This window comes from Schistocerca nitens, chromosome 9 (assembly GCF_023898315.1).
Source record: "Schistocerca nitens isolate TAMUIC-IGC-003100 chromosome 9, iqSchNite1.1, whole genome shotgun sequence".
Lineage (NCBI taxonomy): Eukaryota > Metazoa > Arthropoda > Insecta > Orthoptera > Acrididae > Schistocerca > Schistocerca nitens.
Window position 1 is genome coordinate 179498623 of NC_064622.1, and position 26675 is coordinate 179525297.

General features: G+C 37.3%; 1 protein-coding gene across 2 annotated transcripts in view; it reads left to right on the forward strand.

Moving 5' to 3' along the window:
• The window catches only part of LOC126203227 (protein I'm not dead yet-like), a 294708-nt gene that overhangs the window by 241000 nt on the left and 27033 nt on the right, over nt 1-26675 (forward strand). The window contains exons 7-10 of one of the 2 annotated variants that reach the window (XM_049937472.1): nt 2381-2503; nt 15788-15988; nt 18679-18770; nt 21934-22020. In XM_049937472.1, the coding sequence (XP_049793429.1) occupies nt 2381-2503; nt 15788-15988; nt 18679-18770; nt 21934-22020 (503 nt within the window). The remainder of the gene's footprint in view (nt 1-2380; nt 2504-15787; nt 15989-18678; nt 18771-21933; nt 22021-26675) is intronic. The other variant, XM_049937473.1, reaches the window with a different exon arrangement.

A 26675-nucleotide genomic window follows, 5' to 3' on the forward strand; every position in this document is an offset into this window, starting at 1 on the left:
TCTGAAAAGGGCAAGTTCACTGTGAAAGGACAGGTGGATCCAGAAAAAGGAATATATATGGTTAGGCCATTTGGGGGGATTCCATGTTTTATGCAGCATGTGAGAAATAGGATGTGGGACTGGGTTTTAGCTAAGGAAAGGGATATTTTTCTGAACTGGGCAGAAAGATGTAGCAGGGGTCACCGTGGCAGGAGTGGTGGAAAGGAAATGGGAATAACACAAAAATGGGCAAAATAGTTGTTGATGGTTGTGAGAGAAGCTGGATAAGAGAAAAGGCACATAAAAAATACATGAAGACACACACAGATATGCAAAAATATGCAGGATGAGGGATGAAGTTAGATCAAAAGGAATAAATTTAATTATAAATGTCGGAGTAAAGAATCTGTAGCTCAGATGCTGCACCAACAATCTGTGTGGGTATGAAGCCTGTGTTGTGTGTGCTAAGTTGCAGCCTGGCACAATTAAAGGACTCTTACATAAAGTTTTTGGCCATGGCCTTCATCAGCAAAAGAGAAACAATCATTCATACACACACGATGCTACATCTCATGTGCATATGACTGCCAACAACAGCAGCTCAAATCGGAATGCATGGGGGATGCAAGCAGCAAGGTGGAGAGAGTGGGCAATTTTAATTGGGCTTGTCTGCAACTTAACATTTTCCTATGTAATTTGTATCACAGTAATGTGTGTAAAATAATGGAAAACTTATGAATTGTATATGAAAAATGTTTCCTTGTGAGGCTATATCTTGACATATCTCTTGTTCAACAATCAGATGATCTGAATATTCTCTGTAATGGTATGTGTAAATCACATTTCACAGTTTTAATCCTTTGACTGCTACAGATGTGTTCTCTGCATTCTGTGCTGAGTGCTGCTTTGTTTTTGCTGTATTACTGGCCTAATGCAACTATCTATGCTCAGAGATAGCATTCCAGCTGCTACAAAATACTTGTCATCTTATTATAAGAACAATATTCAGGGAAAATTTAAGTTTATTCACATCTCACCCTCTGATACCTTTGCTCATTATTCATCATAGTGTGCTGCATCAAATTAAGTAAAGCATTTCACGAAATTTTAAAGAGTTTGCAGAAGTAAAAATGTGTGTAGACTTTGTGATTGATTTTAGCTCATACAGTGTTGGGAATGAAATGTAGATAAGAAATCAAAATATTATTTCAACTTGAGAGCAATATGATATCTCATTTAATTCTTGAGATATTGATTTTCCTATCTGGTGGACAGCCGTTCAATATGCTGAATTCCATCCCTGCATATTGGGAAACGTGTTCATAACAATCATCACATTTCATAAACAGATCAAGATACTGAAATGAGGCTTTTTTGCAAATGATAGCATGCAAAGCAGCATGTGTATTGTATGATAAATACTCTGAAGTTTTTTATTCTCTGATGTATAGAAGTAACTCATCCTCTGCATTAAGAGGATTAGCAGAATGAGGTGCATAAACATGTCAATATCACTTAAGGAACACAGATAGGCAGCATTTAAACATGTCCTTAGCACTTGGGGATTGGTGGAGCACCATGAGTTAACCTTTCCACTGCAGTAAAGCATTAATAGCATGGCAAAAATGGCAAAATAGTTATATAAACATATAAACACACTTTTAGTGATTGGTTATGTGAAAATTGTCACAGCTGTTGTTCAACAAAAAGGAAATTTCTTTTCAATACTATCAAAGCTCGCCAGGTTAGAAGTGAAACAATACTAATGTATTCACAAAACAGCCTGTATGTATTTGTCAAGCCTGAAGTCATTAAAAAGGAAGGAAGTAGCAATATACAAATGGAAATTGAAAAAAAAGAAATAAATAAAAAAGCATGTGAGAAAAAGACATGAGGAACAGGTAAAGACTGTAAATATGATGAAGAAAATTAAATGGGAAAATATTATATTTCTAAATATATCATACACTTCAAGTAAAATCAGATAAGACAAGGGAGAGTGGTGAAGGAAGGAAACCAAGAATAGAAACCTTATCACACACTAGGACTGAGTGGATGATGAAAGCAAAACAAAGTACATATTGGAAAGGTAGTTCTCATTTGCAGAGTTTGGAAGCATGAGTGTTAGTTTAAAGAGTGTCCTATGTGTTTTTTACCATCTAATGGTTTAAACCATCATTTTTCATCCCTTTCCTTCCTCTTTTTCTGGTTGAAGTAATTCTCAGGTCTGTTTCATTGTTTTGAACATATCAATTTACTGTTACTTGATAAACAATTGGTTATAAAGTAAGGTAACATGTTGGATGAACTTAATTTAATACATTGTAATAATAACCTGGCAATATCTTGTTGTGCAGTAAATAAACTAAACATTGCTATAGTTTCATTGTAATGTTAACAGTTCATTCCCCAATGGTGAAAACATAACCTTTGCTGGTTGGATGATGTTTTGTGTTCCACTAATGCTGCTATGCACACTGGCTGGCTGGCTGTGGCTCATGATACTTTACATGGGGCTTTTTAGGTAAGTATAAATAAGTATTATTGTTAGCATCATGACTCTGTGGTCTTTACATCTTAAATTCTACTTCAGCAATGAGATACTTGAACATATCAAGTAAGAATGCTATTTGGTTTCAGCCCTGAAATAATAAAGATTTGTTAAGAGGTATGGCACTTTTACAAATAAAATTCTCTCTTGTTATTCTGCTATCATCACATATTCTACTGTGAAGTCTGTTACAATTTACTCTTCTTGTGAATGGTTCTTACCTTTCTATTTTTTTCATGGTCACGTCATTTATGTTCATTTGTAGACTAATATGTATTAATTGTTTAAGGAATTCAACTGAGGTCCATTTTAAATAAATGATTATTCTCTTTGTTCAATAGTGCTGTACACGATCTTATATAAACAATTTGTAATTCTGTCCTTATTTCTACATTCATTTTATTTTTAATGCAAATATTTTAGGTTAGATCTAATCACAACTGTTATGATTATCAGTTGAAATACACACCCATTCATTACATTCATTCATTGATTCATATTCTGTAGATCCCATCAACAAGGATAACCTTCAACAAAGTGGAATGAGTCAACACATACATTACCAAAATACAAAGAAATAATAGAAACTTAATATGTGTATTTTATTAACAATAGGCTATGACTATACTTTTTAGTGCTATTCAGACTTACACTATCTAAGTTTAATTGAGTAAATTAGATAGAATGATGCCATTCTGAAAAAAGCTTCCGCTTTCTGAGGTTTAGTTATTTTGTATTTGTGTTTTTTGTTTTCTGTCTCTTCCTTACGAACTCTGAAATCCATCTCAATAATGCCGTGTCTGCTGTCATTTATCTTTCTCTATTGTTTGCCCAAATAATGGCTTAACTTCCATAAACTGTTCTACAAATAGCCCTGGTTCCATGAAATTTCATCACACTCTCTCCTTTTATTGTATTTTTTTTTTCAAATTTCTGAAAACTGTGCCATTAACTCAATTGAATTTTTCTTTTTTATATCTAATGTGGATATCATCTTAGAGATTCATGTGATATTATACAAAGTTGAAAACACTTACACCCATCTTTGTATTTATTTTCAGATTCTAGTTTACATAAAAAGGTTCTGGTCCTGTAAACGCCACACCTTTAGATTTCACAGACAAAATAGTATGATTTCATAACACAGTCTGTAGTGATCATATCTTTGTAAGGATTTTTCAATGCCAATGATTATTACTTGGCCATTGGCATATGAAATAAACATTACACAGAGTGAAGCATCTGAGACAGGCCACCCGAAATATATGCAGAGATGCAGTTTTTGCCAAGTTATAGTGGGCAACTTGGCAAATTTCCTAACATTCACAAGTAATTTTTATTGATTATAGTTCCCAAATTAAAACACCAGCTTTATTATTTTTTTCTACATTCCTTTTCTGTGGCATTTAAAAGAAGTGTTTTAGAGAACTTGATCGCATAACACGTATGGGACTTCGTCAAATAGTATCAAGATGACATCACCACAAACCACTGTCCCACCAGCAGGAGAAGAGATTCCACAAATGTCTGCCCTGTTATACCAAATGTAAGCAAACATGTGACTCAGGTGTAATTCTTGTGTTTACCTGTGTGCTTTAATCCCCATCAGTCTGTGTTGTGCTGTTGTAGCAATCAGATAACTTGCTCATAAAGCTATTGAGACATTCACAAAGTATATGACAGTCAAAAAAGTGAGTATCATTTGTGGTGAATGTCAACAAACTATTATAGCAGTGGCGCAGCTGTATGGTAAAGAGTGTCCAGATCATGCCAAGCACTCACGATCTGTCTTTGCATACATTATAAAATAAAGTTCTCGAAACTGCAGGTATGTAGAATAAATTATGCCAAGGAAAAAGAAGAGCAACTGATGAAAGAAATGAAACTAATATTTTGGCAACAGTAAAATGCAACCCAAATGTCGCTAAGAGATATCTCAGAAATATGAGAGTGATCAAGCAAATGAGCATTCTGCAAACACTACATTACATTGAATTTCATGCTCGTCACATTTCATTGCATCTACAGCTTCACAGTTACGACTCCCAAAATTGGTTAAATTCCTCTAAATGTCTCTACAAAAAGAGTAAAATGATGTGGCATATCTATGCAACATTTTGTTTAGGGAAGAAGCTTGGTTTGCAAAATATGAGCAAGTCAGTCTTTGCAATATGCACTAAAATGTCAGCTGAAAATCCATGCTGACTCAAAGAAGTGGATAAAAACAATGCTCTAGATCTGTCAACATTTGGTTCTTGTTTTTAAAGATCCACATCATTGGTCCCTGTTTTACTGTTGGGAAGCTAAATACACTCAAGTATCTCGAGTTACTAAGAGATGCTGCTGTCGCAGTTTTGGGACCTATTCCATTGAACATAAGGCAGTCAGCGTGGTAACAACACAATGAATCTCCCTTCCATTCCACACACTACTGACAGGCCTCTTAAGAGAACATTTGGAGAGCATTTGAATGGCCATTCAGGAAACGTAAAATGGTCAGCAAATCCATGAAAATTAACACTTTCATACTTTTATCTGTGCTGAAAATTAGGATGGTATCAATAAGGAAACTCTGACAACTCCCAAAGCCATGAAATGCCTTATACAGGGTGTATACGACTTGGGACAACTGGGAAATCTTGGAAAAACCCAGGAATTTTTTCATCTGGTAGAAAACTGGGAAAAATCTGGGAATTTCAGAATTCCAGGAATTTTTCATTGTTTTACTTTCCAGTTAAATTTTTATAATTTTGGCTGGTAAGAACAGATACTCTAACAAAGGATATTACTGTATCCTGCTACTGCAGAATAATACTGCAGCAATAAAACATGAACGAGAGAAACAAACGAAAAGAAACTTCAGTTGCAAAGAAAATGGACCACATACAAAAACAAAACAGAGCTCTCATACAAGTGTCTGCCAACAGCAAAATGTATCAAAGGCTTTAGGAAGACTATGCAATGCTTTGTAACAACAAATTGCCTCTGATGAGCATACGTCACAACTGTTTAAATTAGATTCATTTGAGCAGTTGCGAGCAAGCTCATGCGCATGCGCATTTGAGTCGCATGTGAGAAGTACCTTCTCCTGCTTCTGGCAACAGAAGTGTGGCTGTTATGTGTATAAGCAGAAGCAACAAGTAACCATATGCTATGTTAAAATAATTTATAATGGAAAACCCAAGAAGTTCTTTTAATTATCTTAGAATGTCACCAGAAGTGTTCACATTTATTCTAAATTGAGTTAATTATGCGATAAGGGAAAGATACTGTAATTATGAAGAACTGTCACCAGAACTGAAAGTACGTATCACATTGCATCTGTAGAGTGGCGATATTTCGAAATGAAACATATGTGGTTGGGGAGCACTGCTGCGGTGTTTCAAATAGATGAATACTGAATAAAGAATGGAGCTTCTTGATTTGTGTACCCTTCCCTCCTGTCAACAATATTCCTTAAAAAAGAGTCAGCCAACTCGAACGGTGGGATTTTAGTCTTGTAGATGAGAGCATTGGAATTGTACTTGCTTGTATTTTTCGTAATTCTGTTGTATATGTGCCCCTAATTCAATAAATTTTGCCCTGCAGCTCAGATATTGTCAAACCATCTATCTTCTGATCACAAATGACGGTCTGAGGAGCAGCAATATGTTGTAATCAGCATCACTGAAATGCCATCCTAGGCACCTTGCCACGGTTCGCGCGGCTCACCCCGTCAGAGGTTCAAGTCCTCCCTCGGGCATGGGTGTGTTGGTATTGTCCTTAGTGTAAGTTAGTTTAAGTTAGATTAAATTAGTGTGTAAGCCTAGGGACTGATGACCACAGCAGTTTGGTCCCATAGAACCTTCCCACAAATTTCCAATTTCCACAAACACCTAAGCAAAGCATAGATATCCAAAAAGCAAACAGTATTCTCCATTCCTCACTTCATACTTCAGTTTTTTCCACGCACTATGAAAACACATAACCTCAAAACCCATGCAACTAGTGTCGCCAAAATTGGGACACACCGAAAGCGTTTATTTTCACTAACAAGTTGGGCAAATGTGCAGTGTGCATGCGCAGTCGCTAGTGGCACAGTTGCCTGCAACCTCATGTCGTCATGTAAACTAGGCTTTACTTTCCAAGCAAATTTCCTTTTATGCAAGATGAACTATGTGTGAGTATGTATGATGATTTTCATAAATCACAGAGCACTGACTCTCATTTAAAAATAAACTCTTTGAGGACAAGCCATTTAGAAGAATTTCGAGCCCAGATCAGACATTTATGTCGTTATTAAACATTTTACAGGCACATTTGTGTGATGTATCTTAAAGTGTAACACGCACAAAAAAGATCAACATTATATGTGAAAGCTTATTACTCTATAGGTAGTGGAGAGTGGGTGTGGTAATTCAGACGATAAATAATCGCTCGCACTCCCATCACTTACTATGAATTATTCTCACAGCGTATACACAATACGTGTAGTGTAGAGCGGGTACTACAGAGAACTTATTTGGCAAAGATGCAGTTCTCACTGCGGTAGGGTAGCGATATTATTGGGGGGGGGGGGGGGGGTGAGCCAGTGGTTCTACATCCCCACAAATCTTCCAGATCAATAATATATGTGAAAGCTTTGTTTCTTCTTGTAACAACACTATGTATATTAATTTAAACCATTAATGTATATTAATTGAAACCATTAACTTTTCCTATTTGTGTGTTGGCGCTACTTGAAGTGATGTTGCTATTGGCTGACTACATCACGTATCCTCTACTGTGAATATCCGCTATCATCAACTGGCGAGATAACATGACATGAGCTGTGACTGACTTACAAAAGTGCATTGCAATCTCGATTTCAATGCTTCGGAAAGTAACATGCGGTGTTTGGTGGAATTCACATTTATACTTTTGTAATACGAAAATATGTAGTGCACATGTTGCTGCACGTCAAAGATCTTTCCAAAATGTGTTTTTTTTCCCTGAGTATTGTTTTCTAAAGTGCCAAGAAATTCTATGCTGGTGTATAAAAGCAGGATTCAAAGGATTGGTAACTTTTACAGTTCTGAGGGAGAGTATGCTGTCACTTAACATGGAAAAAGTGTATTTTACCCAGGAGAAAATATATTTTTAAATGGGAAATCCGGCAAAAACCTGGGAATTTTTTTCCCTTGTCCATGTATACACCCTGCGTATAACATGGGCCTATGCTACCGTTAAATCCAGATGAAATTAAACATGCTGTATTGTTTCTCCAGAATCGCATGTAGCAATGCTCAGGGTCAACATTTTGAGCACTTGATATGACAGCTGTGACAATAAACACACGAACGATACCTGTTTTTATGTGCTTGCTTAAATTTGGTATGATGGGGTAGGGGTACATGGAACCTCTTCTCCTGATGATGGGATAGTGGTTTGAGGTGCTGTTATCTTGATGCAATACATGTTATACCATTGAAATTCCTTAGAAGTGTATTTAAAAGGACACTCTTCTCAGACTGGAAAATTGTGGTACAGGGAGCCCCACAAGATTCAATTTTGGGATCAGCCCTGATTTTATTTCATATGAAAGATTTACCTCTAAATGTAACATCCCATTCAGTTTTATTCACTAACACGTCTGTTCTCATTGAAAGTGAGACCACAGAACAAATTCCCTAAACTGTCACTGACACCTTAAACAGCGTAGAAAATTGGTTTGATCTAAATGAATTAAAAGCAAATGTGACAAGGACCCAAATAATGCAGTTCAAAACCAAACAATCAAAATCAAACAACTTCCAAATCACCCATTAAAATCAGGAACTTAGGGAGGTAGAGGCTGTAAGATTTCTGGGGATATTTTTCGGAAAAAGTTTGTTCTGGTATTTTTGCATACAGTGAGTGGGCAAAATAAGGAAACACCAAAAACATAACACATTAACATCCTGAATACGGTCCATGAAACCTGATGATGTTCAAAACAGTTTCCAGTCACCTTGAATTGAATAAAAACAGGTCCTGTATGGTATTCAAGGGAATCTACTACCATTCTTCTTGCAAAATGGTAGCAAGTTCAGGTAACAATGATGGAAGTGTATAGTGATCACACACCCTTCTCTCCTAAGTAGACCACAAAAACCCAATAATATTTATATATGGTGATAGTAGTAGCTAGGGAAGATATGACAAATCTCTGGTGCTCACAAAACAAGTCGTGGATGACATGAGCTATGTGAACTGGGGCCCTGACATCTTGATACACAGCATCACCATTGGGGAACAAAAACTCTACCATGAGATGTATCTGATCAGCCAAAATGGTCACATAATCTTTGGCAGTAATACAACATTGCAGAGTAACCATGGGGCCATGGCACATCATTATATAGCTGCCCAAATTGTCACCAAACCCCCACCATGTTTCACTCTTGGGATGTAAACTCAGCCAGCAGTTGAAAACGATATGAAACAGGACTCATCCAACGAAATGACTTCCTTCCATTACTCCATACTCCACGTTTTATGGTTTTGGCACTAAGTTTTTCTGTTACAGGTGTTTGCATCACTGATGAGTGGTTTTGTAATTCCAGTTCACCCTGTAATTCCCTGCATAGAAGCTCCGTTCATGTTGTCTTCATTCAGGCATGGTTTGCAAGTGTGACATTCAGTTCTGCAATGACTTTTGCAGCTGTCACCCTCTTATTTTCTGTCACAGTCCTCTTCAGTACCTATCTGTCACAATCACTCAACACACATTATCATCTGCATTGCTATGTAGTGCATACTGCTTTTCCACTTTCACTGCCTGCAGTATAAATCTTCGATACAGTGCCTCTTGAGACACCAAGTACTTTGGCTAACTTGGTTATGAAAGCACACACCATATGAGGACCAACAGTTGTCCACATTTGGCTTCACTTAGCTCCAACATAATGTGCTCAAAACCACATAGAACACTGTTCTGACCACTACCAACACTTACAACACAATGAGGACGTTGCACAAGTGCCATTCATAGTGCAACCTACAGGCTTGGCTAGAATCTGCATTTATGTCAAGCATGCATTTCTCATGGTATTTCCATACTTTTGTCCAACCCCTGTGTGCTACTTGGAAAAAAAGCTAAACAGTCTGCATTTACAGTGATAATATTGTGCTACACAAGTGACACAGACATTCCAAATTATGTCATTTATCACAGCTAGTTTGAATCAGTTGTGAGATATGGAACAATCTTTAGGAGGAATGCAAGTTGTGTAAATTGGATATTACTACTACAAAAAAAAAACTGTTATTTTAGAAATACGAGGGGGGGGGGGGCAAAAATAACCGGAATTTATTTCTAGAATGCATATACTTTATTGTTTTGAAATACAACCTTAATCTCCTTCGAAGTACTCTCCATTAGCATTAATACACTTGTCCAAACATTCATTCCAGTGTTCGAAGCACCTTTTAAATTCATCCTCTTTGATACCTGCTAGCACTTTCATGACATTGCCTTTTACGTCTTCCACATCCGCAAAATGCTTCCCTCTCAAGTCTCTTTTCATCCTCGGAAATAGGAAGAAGTCCGAGGGTGCTAAATCCGGCGAATAGGGCGTGTAGGTCAAGGTAGTTGTCTTTTTTGAGGCCAAAAACTGGTGAATGACAAGAGCCATGTGCGTGGGAGCATTGTCGTGATGCAGGAACCACACGCCAGAATCCCACAAAGCCAGACTTTTCGCGACAAACTTCTGCGAAGCCATTTCGTAACCTCCAAATAGAATTGTTGGTTTACTGTCTGGTTTTCAGGGACAAATTCAGAGTGTACGATCCCTTTGAAGTCAAAAAAACAGATCAACATCATTTTCACATTCGATTTCACTTGTCGAGCTTTTTTTGGTCGAGGTGAGCCAGGTGACTTCCATTGTGATGACTGTTGTTTACTTTCTGGATCGTACCCATAGCACCATGATTCATCACTTGTAATGATTTTGTTGAAAACATGTGGATCATCTTTGAACGCATCCTTTAGTTCGAGACAGGCTTGAACGCGACGATCCCTTTGATCTCTGGTAAGAAGCTTTGGCATGAATTTTGCTGCCACTCTTCGCATCCCAAATCGATGGTCAAGACGCGCTGAATTGAGCTCCAGGACAACCCGGACAGTTTCTCGAGCTGGTTGATTGTCCTGTGTCGATCTTCACTGGTGAGATCACGGATTTTGTAGATGTTGTCTTTGCTGCGAGCAGTTGAAGGTTGACCAGAATGGGGCTGATCTTCAACCACCATTTCTCCATTTTTAAACTGAGAAAACCATTCGTACACTTGTGTTTTACTAAGAGCATGGTCTTTGTAGGCTGTATGACTCATCGCAACAGTTTCTGCTGCGTTCTTGCTGAGCAAGAAACAAAACTTCACTGCCACACGTTGTTCGTAAGAACTAGCCATTTCCTTGTGTTACGTCTGCACAGTACGCACACTCAAAGAACTGCCAAAGAAACCACACTTCTCACTGTTGGGTGACGCCGCGTGGCAGAATGACTCAACAGAGCTCCCACAACCCTCTGGCAGCGCAACCTGCTACTATAAGTACACGATGTGCAGCATTACGATTCCGGTTACTTTTGGGTCCCCCCTCGTACATATACTGTTAAGCTCAGGGATTTGTGCTAACCATTATTCAGCTGTCTAAATATTTTAACTATTCCGTGCATTTACGTTTATGAACTGTTTATCTATAAACATAACAATCTAGGATTGCCTATAGAAAACCACTTTAAACATACTTATGATACAAGAAACAAAGATAATTTCATATTACCCACCATAGGCTAAAACTCTACTCCCAGGCTCCTCAGTTTATGATAAGTTCAAAGTGAAAAATTTTCACGGAGTGGAACTAGGTTTACTGGAGAGAGGGGAAAAAAAAACCACGCTGTACTTGTGCAAAAATATTATTCATTCATGGAATTTTTAAGTGGTGGTACAGACTTCTTTGTGGAGTAATGTAATAAACTCATGCTGGTGTTGTTGTTGTGGTCTTCAGTCCTGAGACTGGTTTGATGCAGCTCTCCATGCTACTCTATCCTGTGCAAGCTTCTTCATCTCCCAGTACCTACTGCAACCTACATCATTCTGAATCTGTTTAGTGTATTCATCTCTTGGTCTCCCTCTACGATTTTTACCCTCCACGCTGCCCTCCAATACTAAATTGGTCATCCCTTGATGCCTCACAACATGTCCTACCAACCGATCCCTTCTTCTAGTTAAGTTGTGGCACAAACTTCTCTGCTCCCCAATCCTATTCAATACCTCCTCATTCGCTATATGATCTATCCATCTAATCTTCAGCATTCTTCTGTAGCACCACATTTCGAAAGCTTCTATTCTCTTCCTGTCCAAACTATTTATCGTTCACGTTTCACTTCCATACATGGCTACACTCCATACAAATACTTTCAGAAACGACTTCCTGACACTTAAATCTATACTCGATGTTAACAAATTTCTCTTCTTCAGAAACGCTTTCCTTGCCATTGCCAGTCTACATTTTATATCTTCTCTACTTCGACCATCATCAGTTATTTTGCTCCCCAAACAGCAAAACTCCTTTACTACTTTAAGTGCCTCATTTCCTAATCTAATTCCCTCAGCATCACCCGACTTAATTCGACTACATTCCATTATCCTCGTTTTGCTTTTGTTGATGTTCCTCTTATACCCTCCTTTCATGACACTGTCCATTCCGTTCAACTGCTCTTCCAAGTCCTTTGCCGTCTCTGACAGAATTACAATGTCATCGGCGAACCTCAAAATTTTTGTTTCTTCTCCATGGATTTTAATATCTACTCTGAATTTTTCTTTTGTTTCCTTCACTGCTTGCTCAATATACAGATTGAATAACATCAGGGATAGGCTACAACCGTGTCTCACTCCCTTCCCAACCACTTCTTCCCTTTCGTGCCCCTCGACTCTTATGATTGCCATCTGGTTTCTGTACAAATTGTAAATAGCCTTTTGCTCCCTGTATTTTACCCCTGCCACCTTCAGAATTTGAAAGAGAGTATTCCAGTCAACATTGTCAAAAGCTTTCTCTTATAGTCTGCAAATGCTAGAAACGTAGGTTTGCCTTTCCTTAATCTAGCTTCTAAGATAAGTCGTAGAGTGAGTATTGCCTCACGTGTTCCAACATTTCTACGGAATCCAAACTGATCTTCCCCGAGGTCAGCCTGCTACCAGTTTTTCCATTCGTCTGTAGAGAATACACGTTAGTATTTTGCATCCGTGACTTATTAAACAGAATGTTCGGTAATTTTCATATCTGTCAGCACCTGCTTTCTTTGGGATCGGGATTATTACATTCTTCTTGAAGTCTGAGGGTATTTCGCCTGTCTCATACATCTTGCTCACCAGATGGTAGAGTTTTGTCAGGACTGGCTCTCCCAAGGCCGTCAGTAGTTCTAATGGAATGTTGTCTATTCCCCGGGCCTTGTTCTGACTCAGGTCTTTCAGTGCTCTGTCAAACTCTTCATGCAGTATTGTATCTCCCATTTCATCTTCATCTACATCCTCTTCCATTTCCATAATATTGTCCTCAAGTACATTGCTCTTGTATAGGCCCTCTATATACTCGTTCCACCTTTCTGCTTTCCCTTCTTTGCTTAGAACTGGGTTTCCCTCTGAGCTCTTGATATTCATACAAGTGGTTCTCTGTTCTCCAAAGGTTTCTTTAATTTTCCTGTAGGCAGTATCTATCTTACCCCTAGTGAGATAACCCTCCACATCCTTACATTTGTCCTCTAACCATCCCTGCTTAGCCATTTTGCACTTCCTGTCGATCTTGTTTTTGAGACGTTTGTATTCCTTTTTGCCAACTTCATTTACTGCATTTTTATATTTTCTCCTTTCATCAATTAAATTCAGTATTTCTTCTGTTACCCAAGGAGTTCTACTAGACCTCGTCTCTTTACCTGCTAGGTCCTCTGCTGCCTTCACTACTTCATCTCTCAAAGCTACCCAGTCTTCTACTACTGTATTTCTTTCCCCCATTCCTGTCAATCGTTCCCTTATGCTCTCCCTGAAACTCTGTACAACCTCTGGTTCTTTCAGTTTATCCAGGTCCCATCTCCTTAAATTCCCACCCTTTTGCAGTTTCTTCAGTTTTAATCTACAGTTTATAACCAATAGATTGTGATCAGAGTCCACATCTGCCCCTGGAAATGTCTTACAATTTAAAACCTGGTTCCTAAATCTCTGTCTTACCATTATGTAATCTCTCTGAAACCTGTCAGTATCTCCAGGCTTCTTCCATGTATACAACCTTCTTTTATGATTCTTGAACCACGTTTTAGCTATGATTAAGTTGTGCTCTGTGCAAAATTCTATCAGGCGGCTTCCTCTTTCATTTATTAGCCCCAATCCATATTCACCTACTACGTTTACTTCTCTCCCTTTTCCTACTACTGAATTCCAGTCACCCATGACTATTAAATTTTCGTCTCCCTTCCTTATCTGAATAATTTCTTTTATTTCATCATACATGTCTTCAATTACTTCATCATCTGCAGAGATAGTTGGCGTATAAACTTGTACTACTGTAGTAGGCGTGGGCTTCGTGTCTATCTTGGCCACAATAATGCGTTCACTATGCTGTTTGTAGTAGCTTACCCTCACTCCTATTTTTTTATTCATTATGAAACCGACTCCTGCATTACCCCTATTTGATTTTGTATTTATTACCCTGTATTCACCTGACCAGAAGTCTTGTTCCTGCTGCTACCGAACTTCACTAATTCCCACTATATCTAACTTTAACCTATCCATTTCCCTTTTTAAATTTTCTAACCTAACTGCCTGATTAAGGGATCTGACATTCCACACTCCGATCCATAGAACGCCAGTTTTCTTTCTCCTGATAACGACATCCTCTTGAGTAGTCCTCGCCCGGAGATCCGAATGGGGGACTATTTTACCTCCGGAATATTTTACCCAAGAGGATGGCATCATCATTTAATCATACAGTAAAGCTGCATGCCCTCAGGAAAAATTACGGCTGTAGTTTCCCCTTGCTTTCAGCCGTTCGCAGTACCAGCACAGCAAGGTTGTTTTGGTTAGCGTTACAAGGCCAGATCAGTCAATCATCCAGACTGTTTCCCCTGCAACTACTGAAAAGGCTGCTGCCCCTCTTCAGGAACCACACGTTTGTCTGCCCTCTCAACAGATACCCCTCTGTTGTGGTTGCACCTATGGTATGGCTATCTGTATCGCTGAGGCACACAAGCCTCCCCACCAACGGCAAGGTCCATGGTTCTTGTAGTGGTTGGGGGAGGGGGGGGGGGGGAGGTGTACGTTAATGTTAGCTGAAGGTTTCTTTGATACCTTGCATGTGTCTCAATGATATTACTTATACCAGTGCTTTATGTATGGAGATAATGAGATGATAAAATTCTGATACTGATTCTGATGGTGGCATTGTCCACACCACCTATTTAGAGACTGATGTAGGATAATTTTTACATGTTAAAACACAAAGATAAAAGACAGGAATTGTAGCCAATGCTTTTACACAGCTGGTAATGAAGTGATTTTGTTTAACTACAGACTATCTGCCCTTACGACAGCATTAATATCCGGCTTTATTTTGCTCAGAGAAATTTTAGACATGCACTTTTATCTCCGTGTTCTAACAAAGCCTGCCAAGATTTTTCTAGAAACTCAAATTTTATATTTATAATTTTTCATTGACTGACATATTATTCCAGCAGAAGTTTACAGTTTTGTATACAGAAAAAATAGAACCACAAAACAGTTGTAATGGATTTGTGAAAATTATGCTTTAAGATTTGAATATTCTTGAATTCTTATGAAAAAAATAATTTTAGTTTGAGTTTTTTTCTTGAATTGTGTAAGTTTCAAATGTCTATCCTAAAATGAACAATCATTAGTAGTTTCAAATTTCTAAGTGCATGTAGTTTTCACTTTTTTTTAAACTTTTGAATATTTTCCTAAGGAAAATGTCTCTTATGTGAAATACTTACACTGTTATCATTAGCCACGTGTAAATTCTGTTTTGAATAATATTAAAATTATAGCTTGAGAAATAATATATGTACTGGTATTTTACATATATGTATCAAATACATAAAAGAAAGAATAAAATAAGAAAGTATTTATGTTAAGAGTAATATCAGAGCAAGCTGAGCCATGTTTCATAATCATAATTTTGTATTTGCTTTATTAAAAAAGTTATCGGTGCAGATTTTTTTTCTTAATACATAGTCTTTTTACATTGTTTTTCAGAAGGAAGAAATCTGGAAGTGCGGTGAAAACTGCAGAACAAAGAAAAGCTGTGAAGTTGGTTATCAAAAAGTCGTATCAAGATCTGGGGCCAATGACTTTCCATGAAGGGAGTGTGTTGTTTTTCTTCATTGTTATTGTGCTTTTATGGTTTTTCCGAGAGCCAGAATTCATGCCAGGATGGGCAGCAGCTGTATCTGATGTGTTAGTATTTATACCAACCATAGATTACGTTTTTTGAAAAAAGTGATAGGCTTGGTATAGCAATGGACAGTTATTAAGCCACAGTAAAGTGCCGATTCTTTAGGAAGCCCTCCTCCTGTCTTCGTCTTTCCCTCCCTTTTTTTAATTTGGCAGTTATCAGCTGACTGGTTGTGCATTCATATTCTTGAAGATTCTGCTGTTTGTACCTATACTATCAAAGCATATTGTATTTTAGATTAAACAGTAACAGTATCTACTAATCTGAGTCTTGGCATGTGATGAGACTGACCACATCAAGAATTTTTATAAGTTAAGCAAAATAGCTATAAAACATACAAAATGATGAAATGTGTGTATGATAGAAATTGTTTGACCAAATTAATATTTTTCAGTGGTTTACTGCATTTTATAAGCACAGGAAAGACACTGAAGGCAATCCAGAAGCCTGGTCATAACCACATTTGATAGGTACCTTTTGCAAAAGTCATTGAAAAATTTGTGGGCAAAACTGTAAATAGTCAATGTTTGACTACTCTTGATGTGGCAGTAAGAGGAAACACATAAAAGATGTTGAAAACTGTTGAGCTTTCCAAGCCAGTCGCTCCTTCTTCTGGCTGAAGGGTTGAAGGGAAAAGAAGAGGGAAGAAGAAGAAGTACTGGTCATGTTTAGGAAATAGAGAGAATTATGGAAAAGTTTCAACAACCCTGTGTCAAGGGACACATATAGGATGAGATGAAAAGAAAATATTTATTGTTGGTACCTGCACTGGCTGAGGTTTGCAAACCAGAACACTTACAGGTGGAAGAAAGGGTAATAAACAAGACCAAGACTTGTGTTAGATTGGAAAGCTAAGTGCATTATACATGGTAGATAGGTGAGGAGGATTGGGAAAAATAAATTGGTCAGAAAATAAAAGATAAAAGGGAGGAAAGTAAAAGAAAAATTACTGCAGCAGCCTGTAAGAGGACATGAAGTTAAAGTGTGATATTTTCCTGGCAGGCTGCTTTTGTTGCTCTGGCAGTTTCCTCATTCTCCTTGATTCCCATGTGTCCAGGAACCCATTAGCAGGCCACCTCTTACTTATGCCTGTGTAGGTGGTGGATTGTGTCCTGGACCATCTGAACTATCCTACCTGCTGGGACAATTTCCTGAATAGCCTGCAGAGCAGTAAGAGAATCAGTGGAGACAAGAAACTTCCCTCCACCAAGAAGTGTCATGTGCTCCAATGCCTTCTTGACCACTGACAGCTCTGCACAGTATACAGGGAAGTGACTTGATAGATGGAGTTTAATGACAAAATGTGGGAAGATAACAGAACACACAACATTATCCTCTAACTTCAATCCAGTGGTAAAAAACTAGCATTTCTGCTCCAGATACTTCAATAAAATGCCATTAAAAACCCATTTTGAAACAAAAGGTGGAGTACTCCATCATGTCGAAGTTAAGAATGGACCTGTCAGTAATCCAGGGAGGAAATTAGCTCCATCCCTGTATAAGAAGTGTTATGTCTGCTACACCAAGCTGCTCAGGATATTCCTTCACATGGGCAGAAAAATACTTATTCGCCTTGCACCCAATAAACCTATAGTGTATGAGTTGTTCAGCCCCAACACTGACTACAGGATAGTCATAGATGGATTGCACTTTGTATACATGTCACACAATGGTAATAAATGTCTCACCAGCCTTTGCACACAGGCTAGGAATGGGACTGGTTTGGTAGCCAGCCTAATACCTGCATGGTGGACAGCATCAAACATCTTTATGTAAGAAGGCGTAGCTGATCCATACACTGTTCTGCCATAATCAAGCCAAGTGTGGATGAAGGTTCCATAGCAGGCGATTAAGCTGGATTGATCTGCTCTCCAATTTATACTGCTAAGACAGTTTAAAATGTTTATAGTCTTTAGACATGTAGTACACTTCAGGTCATTGAATTGTGGCAGCGATGTCAACCTCCAGTCAAAGATGAGGCCCAAGAACTTCACTGAGGTCTTAAAACCCAAGATGAGTTTTGGGTAGGGAAAGCATTGACGCAAAGGATCAAAATATACACATACAGTTTTTTAGTGGAGAACTTAAAACCAGTGAGAAGGTCACGTAGAGAGATCTTGTAATTCTCAATTGTTTCAGTATAAGTTTTCCTTGAATAGGGCCTGAATATTGAGTATAGGATTTCTGTTTGCTCTTCCAAAATAATAGTGCAATCCATATGATTTTAGACAGAAGAACATTACAGTCCTAGATCATCTCTAATGTTAACATTAGAACATTTTTAGATGTGCTTGAAGGTTAAGTTTGTGATTAAAGGACATGACTGCGATATCAGTCTGTGCATTCCAAGGGAATGTATTGCATTTTTAATGCAATTACTGCTTTCAAGAAATTTTCAATTGATTACTACTATGTGCTGACTCTGAAGGAAACCATTTTGAGTAAATTCTGAACATAGTTCAAGTTCTATTCATTTTATGTACACAGTTCAAATAGAAACTGGATGCATTGTGTAAATCATGTGTTGTGATTCCAGACATTTGCATTACATAATTTTCCTTAAGAGTTTGGTAATAAGAATGGGAGATGGATTCAAACATGGTAGAAGATTATGCCTGTGACAGTGAGAGTCATAGCATGGAGCATAGCTCACAATTATTTGCTACTTAGGATGATTTTCCTTTCTTTCCAGGGAGGTCCAAGATTCTACTGCAGTTATGTTAGTGTGTTTCCTGCTCTTCGTACTGCCTGCAGATCTTGACTTTCTGAAATTCAGATTTAATGGTAATTGTCTTACACTTAGTATTTTAAAATTGAAAGCTGTAAATATAATGTAATAATGTAGTAATCTGAGAAGGACTGAATGTTTTCTTATTATGAGATTTTATTCTAAGAAAAGAAGTCTACTACAAACCTATTTTTGTTACTTATGTATGTGATGTGTGATGTCGACTTTTTTGTGTCGTAAGTGTGGTTAATATTCCTTTGGTGTGTAAGATACTCCTGCCATTAAATGTTCCCTCTGGAGGGCATAGATTAGTTCACTATTATATCCTTCCTTTACATTTACAAGTTTTTGAAATTTGGTGTTACAGCAAATTTTTGATGATTGGTTTGTTAGAAGAGATAACTAATAAAACTGAACTGAATCCAATTGGAAAGGAAAGGGCTTTACAAAACAGTTTGGCTGAAAGAAGTGAAAATTTGATGGTACATCATAGTTACAGCCACCAAGAGTACATAAATTGACAATGGAAGGAGGTGTGGAAAGAGAGAGGATGAGGAGGGAGAGAAATGTTGGCAGAGACCAAGGCTTGAATTCAGTATGCATGGTCAAATGGAAGCAAATTTAAGTAACTACAGAGAGTTGAAGTGATTTGCACAGGATGGGCTAGCACGGAGAGATCCATCAAACAAATCTTCATGCTGAAGATTACAACAACAACAACAAACCTTTCACTGAGGCTACTTGACTTCCATGAGTAGTAAAAGGACATATATTGACACTGGAAAAGATACAGTATAATAACCTAATCTGTGAGTTGTGTTTGGATGACTAATAGCATGGAAAAACATTTACCTGATTTCAATTCTTTGACTGCCCATAAATTAAAACTTACATGAACATTCAAAATTGGGAGGAAATGCTTCTAGAATTTTAATATATTCTACAGTCTGTACTGTGAACCAAAAGTATCCACATAGCTTTGACAGACTGGGCGGGCATTAGAGAAACACAGTGATCTTGTAATTTTTAAAAAAAGTGTATTTTAGTATCATAGCACACAAATGGTATCATTACTGGCTTAGGCTTATTACCAAGTCATTATCAGATAATCCGAATATGGTACACAGTAACTCATCAACTGAAGACTGAAGAGACCCAGAGAGGTGCAGACACTCCTGGGATGATCTGATGATGACTTGGTTAATGATATCACTGTATGATCTGAGGGTGAAATATATATTTAAAAAAATGAAATAGCGTTTAGGAAACATTAATGAATTGTGTTACTTGGGGTTAGGAGTGGAAGGAAATACTATTCAAAATTTGATTAAATTGTTTAATTTCTCAGATCACATATTCTCAACTATCAAAACTTCTTTTTGTGAATGGGTGCACTTGTCCTTGTCATATTTTACTGTTGCTCGCAGATTTGAATGGTTTCTGTGGTGTCACCGCTAGACACCACACTTGCTAGGTGGTAACTTAAATCGGCCGCGGTCCTGTAGTACATGTCGGACCCGCGTGTCGCCACTGTGTAATCACAAACCTAGCGCCACCACATGGCAGGTCACAAGACACGGAATAGACCTCGCCCCAGTTGTACGGACGACATAGCTTGCGACTAGACCTACCAAGCTTTCCTCTCATTTGCCGAGAGACAGATAGAATAGCCTTCAGCTTAGTCCATAGCTACTACCTAGCAAGGCGCCATTTGTATCAGTGCTTATAACTTACTAATATAAAAGAGAGATGTATTCCAACAAGAGAATAAAGATAAGTATATTATTCCAGCTACGTACTTTTCTTCTTATGCATTAATAAGTCTCCTGTTCCAGAACTTCAAGCCCGTCTGCATTAGTTTAGCGTGCACCTAGCTACCTCATTGTGTCTAGCCTGTATGAGCTAGACACAACAGTTTCTTTATTGAATATTCTATGACTGTTGAGGAATACTGCCTAAATGTTCTATACCATCTACTTGAAGCAATCAGAAGATTTGAAGTCTGGCAAAAGTGCTGGCATGACTATTTCATATCTTGTGGTTTCTGTTAGATAGGAACATATGCTTTCACCGCTGTTATTGATCATGTAAAAAATTCTAGTGTATTGCCAACATATAATATTTAATCTGATTTTCCTTATGGATATCTTAGCCTTCTTGCTGAAGCCTTTTTCTGTGAATTGGCTACATATTGTCAGACTTTTGTAAATTTATGAACAGTATTTCCTGTATTTCCTATAGTCATTGAAGTTTCACGATTAGCTATTGGACGACATTGGTATCTCAAGTTTTGTAAATATTTTCAGCGAGTCTTTGTGTCTGAATAGATTCACAATGCTTGAGACACCCACTCTTGACAATGGTCTTCAGGGATGAAAGTAGCTGAGTTTAAAATAAAAGTGCAACTGGTGCTGAGATTCTATTTGAGTCATTCTCTACAGTTGTTGATGCTGTTTGTCTTCCTGCTGATAATGTCAAATGTATTAAATATGCTGGACTAAAAAAATTATTTAGAGCTTGCTTAACACATAACAGATAGGTTTAAATCTGTCAGGTTATAACAAACATTGGCAATGCAACAGGTGGCATAACTGTATACAGTTTCAGGTAGACACACAGTGTATCATTATTTTCCTTTCCACAATGAAAAGAACGCAAGATGCAGGCAAAATAATAATGTGTAGTTCATTTCCTGAGGTGGGATACACTGCTGCAATCAAAAGTGAAGACAAGACAATAACCACAGCTTCTATGTGGGATCTTGCATTCCTAAGTTTATCAAAAGCATGCCATAGAAGCAGTTGAAAGTGGAGTTGCAGGGTCCTATTTCACAACAAGCATCTGTCTCTTCACAGGACCAACAGCAAACCACAAATATTTCTTGAAGAATCCCACATCCATTTCCACAGTCAACTTGTGGCTGAGATCTGACTTTAGATCATTTCTTATACAGAATTACTAGAAGTAGCTGTGACTGTTAAGAATGTACTTCAAACAATCTTTTTAAAGAGATATGTCATAGAGTCTTTAATATGTAGTTTGATAGGCTTCAGTCATGCATACCATTTGAAGAAATGTATTTTGAAGAGATGTGAAGGTAAGTTTGAGCAAAACAAAAAAATTGCATAATCTTTTGAAACCCTCCAGACTGTTTAATATCTGTAACAATTTATTCAGATGTGTGTATTCCAGCAAATTAATATTGCAATCTTTTTATAGCAGATAAACCATGCAAGCCTTCACCATCTCTGATAACATGGAAAGTAGTCGAGAAGAAGATGCACTGGGGTATCATCCTGCTGCTTGGTAAATAACATTCTTATTTAAAAACTAAGACACAATAGCAACAAAAATCATGCTGCTAGAATAATGATTGTACAGTGTGCCCAGAAAGTCACTGTGCACTGGAATATGGTCTATGGATGTAGATTATGACAGAAGTTCCAGAAAAAGTTTGCAGCACACAAGTTGACAGAACTCTTTTTCATAGAAATGCAGTTGTTTTTAAATTTGCTCTACTGTTGTGTGACATTCAGCTGTTTGGTGCAGTTGTTGAAAGCTATTGAAAGTGATGTGTAATGTTTAGATGTTCAATTTGTTTTTAAAGTATGGTACTTTTAACTGTGGAACATATTTTCCATGTTGAAAACGTGTTTTGTAAGGTGAGAAACACACAGATTTAATGTAGAAGGCATGTGATGAAAAATTCCTGGAAACAGTTGTACCTCATTGTAATATGGTACATTGACTTATTGAGAAGTGCCAAGAAATGGCTCAGTTTATATGGCTAAAGAACTTGAAGTCCACTTAAACTAAACAAAGAGAAATCTTTAGATATTTCTACCTTTATGCAGCAGACCAAAGTGAGCTAGCACAAGAAAAAGAAGTCAGGTTGACAACTGCACATAAAGCAGTTGACAAACATTGAAATTTATCCTGTATAAAGTGGCAGCAGTGCACAAGTCAAAATATGTGAATCAGTTACTGCAAATGGTTTGCATTTTTTATTGAGTAAAAGCCACTGATGTTCTGGTTTCAGTTACTATATAGACGAGGCTTGGTACCACCTCTCTGGTCATGCTAATACACAAAACAAATGATTATGGTCAACAGAAAATCCTCATGCTGTCCTTGAAATGCCACTACATAATTATGAGACTGGTGTGTGGTAGCAATACACACACGTCATACTACTGGACCTTAATTTCACTGTTGTGAATGTTAGTGTTGAACAGAAAAATCTGTAAATATCATGAAAACTGAAAATGCATTGATGACTCTAAACGAAACTTCGTATCATAGTGATGGTTACTACATAGAGTCCAGATGTACTGCAACAAATGACAAATAAAAGGAGCTCATTCAGTAATTTCCAGTCAACCACAATTTCGAAAATTACATAAGCAGGTAACAGCAATCTTGAGGTGATTGCAGAGGACAACGTTCCACTAGAAGTTACCCATGACAACAAGAACAAGGAGATGACTGTTAATGTTGTTGCATATGTTCCACATCTTGGATACAACTTGTTGTTGGTTAGTTAAATATCAAGATCTGGATTATGCTCATTGTCTGATGATGTACAGTCTGGAAAATACAACAAAAATGATGTAATCATCTGTGGAACACCAATGGCAACTGCAATTCAAATACATGGCATGTATCAAGTAGATGAAGTTTGTGATCATGCACATGCTGTAGAAATCAACAGTTAAAATTTATGGTATAAAAGATTGGACATTTGAACTGTGTAAGCATGCATTTATTAAAGGAAAAAATGGCTGATGAACTGAATTGGACAAAGATCAATTTAGATCTATGTAAGTCTTGACAACCTTTGCCTGCAGCAAGCAGAAGAGCAAAGGTCTACGTACATACCACATTTTGAAGTCTGTGAATGAATGAGGAGAGGAGGAACACATTATCTTATCGCTTTCATGGACAATTTATCAAGAAAGTCATTTGGTTACATGCTAAAACCAACAAAAGAACTCTGTGGTATGGTACTTCCATTTAGCTCAAAGATCGAGTAGAAAATGAAACTATTCAAAAAATTAAAATATGGTACTCTGAACAGACAAAGGAAAAGAGTTTGTCAATCAACATATGCAACACATGAAGTATTCTGAAAGATGAGTGGAATTAGTCATGAAACTACAATTTCTTATACACCAGAACAAAATGGTGTGGTGGAGTTCTTGAATTTGATGATCATGGAAAATTCAAGATTAATGTTGACACATGCAGGACTAAGCAAACAGTTTTGAACTGATGCCATTAATACAGTGATTTATCTGAAGAATCAATCTACAACAAAAGCTGTTCAAAAGCTGAAGAATTATGGAGTGGTCACTGAATAAATCTGAGTCTCTTGTGAACCTGCAAAGGGGGGATAATTGTACCAGTTTGTTTGTTTATTTATCCTTGCAGGGATCTCTGGTAATGATATATGGTTTGTTATATAGTACAATGACTCTGTTAGACCATTCCTCTTTTATTCAGTTGTAGATACGGCTGAACAAAATGTTGGTTAATTTCATGTTCCATGGATCATTTGCATGATAAATCATAACAATGTGGAATCAGTAATTTACAAACACATCATAAATTAATTTTTAAATATGGTTACATGCTGAATATTTATGAAGTCTTTTTTTCCCCTCTTTTTATCAGACATTTTATATCAGTGGGTAAGTTATAAAAACATTTGTTGCAGCACTGTGCATCCCTTTTTGTGCTAATGACAACCTTAATGTGGAGTAATGAATGCCTTTTCTCCTCCTGGTAATTATGTACATCACTGGATTATTTACAGTGAACTTCATAAGGGATAAATATGTTGTGAAGCAGTAGTCAGAATGCCCAACTCCTTAAACAGATAAGGTGTCTGTGGGTGTGCTCCACATATTATTCTTACAGCACATTTCTGAGCAATGAAGACTTCCTTTCTTAATCTCTGCTGGTCCATTGTGGACACAGGACAGTGACCAGTCAAATAGTTACCAAGGAAAATTGTCAAACAGCCATATGTTTTGAGAAGTTATTTTATTTAGACAACCTGTTTTGGCATGTCAATAATACCATTTTCAGGCCCCTATGCGCCCCATGTATAGGCAGTCAGATATTTCAATACTTGCATAACTGGAGCCATCAATATCTGGATCCTGTGAATTCATTTTTGAAGTGTTTACTTTGAAGTTGTCAAGTCTTCAAAGTAAACACTTCAAAAATGAATTCACAGAATCCAGATATTGATGGCTCCAGTTTTGCAAGTATCAATACATCTGATTGTCTATACGTGGAGTGCGTAGGGGCCTGAATACCGCATTATTGAGATGCCACAAGTGATTGTCTAAATAAAATAACTTTTCAAAACATTTGACTGTCTGGCAATTTTCCTTGGCAAATAAAAACTCCTTTGTTAAGCATGATTTACCCCCAAACATTATTCCATATGACATTACTGAATGAAAATATGCAAAATGTCAACTTACTGATTTGTCTCTCCCCAAGATTTGCAATGATTCTAAGTGCAAATGTGGCTGACCTAAGTTGTTTTAGGAGTTTCAAAATGTGCTTTTCCAGTTTAATTTCTCATCAACATGGACACCTGAAAATTTTGAAGTTTCCAAATTATTAGTTATTTTCTCACCATGTGTTGCACTTATCATTGGTGTAGCATCCCCTAGATGTGCAGAAGTGAATATGTTGTGTCTTTTTCAAACTGAGGGTGAGACCATTCACAAAGAACCAGTCAATGATACTTTTAGGAACATTGTTTAGTGTTTCTTTTGTTTCTGTATGTGTGCTTGGATTGATCACAAAACTAGTGTCATCTTCAAAAATAACCAATTCGGCTTGTTGCATATTAGATAGAAGATCATTTACTTATACAAAGAACAATAGTGGACCTAAGATGGAGCATTGGGGAAACCCATATTTACCTTCTCCCCAGTCAGAATTATGACATTGGACTACAGTGGTTGAGCTGCTAAGTATAACTTTCTGTATGCTTTTGGTTAGATATGACATTATCCTCTGGTTGGCTATACCATCAATCCCATAAAACTTCAATTTATCTAGTAGAATATTGTGATTCATGCAGATAAATGCCTTAAAAAAGTTGCTGACAATACCAACTGGCGCCCTTTTATAATTAATGTTTATAAAATTTGTTGAGTAAACATGTAAATGGCATTCTCAGTAGAACAACTCTTCTGATCCAAACTGTGATTTGAGGATATTATTTCTGCTCAGGTGACATACTATTCTAGAATACATCACCTTCTCAAAAATTCTGTAAAATGTTGTCAGCAGTGAAACAGGTCAGTAGTTATTGCAATCTCTCCTATCACCTTTCTTCTGGAGGGATTTGACAATGGCATATTTCAGTCTCTCTGAAAAAATGCCTTGAGTTAGTTAGTGAGGCATTACGTGTTTCAAATAAGACAAGGCTTATTATATGAGAACAAATCTTTTGTATTCTACTAGAACCACTATCAAAATCAAATGAGTTTTTATTTTTGAGAGAATACATAATTTTCTTAATTTCAGAAGGAGAAGCTGGTGATACATTCATATGACTGGATTCCATGAGAGTTGTTTTTTCACCATACCTGTGTGAATATTTTCTTGAACTGTTTGTCCCTATACTTTCTACTATATTTAACAAATGATTATTAAATATATTTGTTGTGTGTTCTGTACAGATATGTTCTGTACAGAAATATTACTGTTGTTGCACCAGCTTGGCCCCGCAAATAGTGGCTTGTGCTGCTTAGGCCTTAAACCAGCCCTGCTTGCACTACTCAGTCCGCTTTATTTAATACTTCATACTAAATATATGTGTATCATAACACAGAATACTACAGCTTACCCTGCAGATTATTTATAATCAGGTCAATTCAACTATTCTGTGGCTATCCTCTTCATCACTTGCCATTGATTTTTTTCCCTGACAC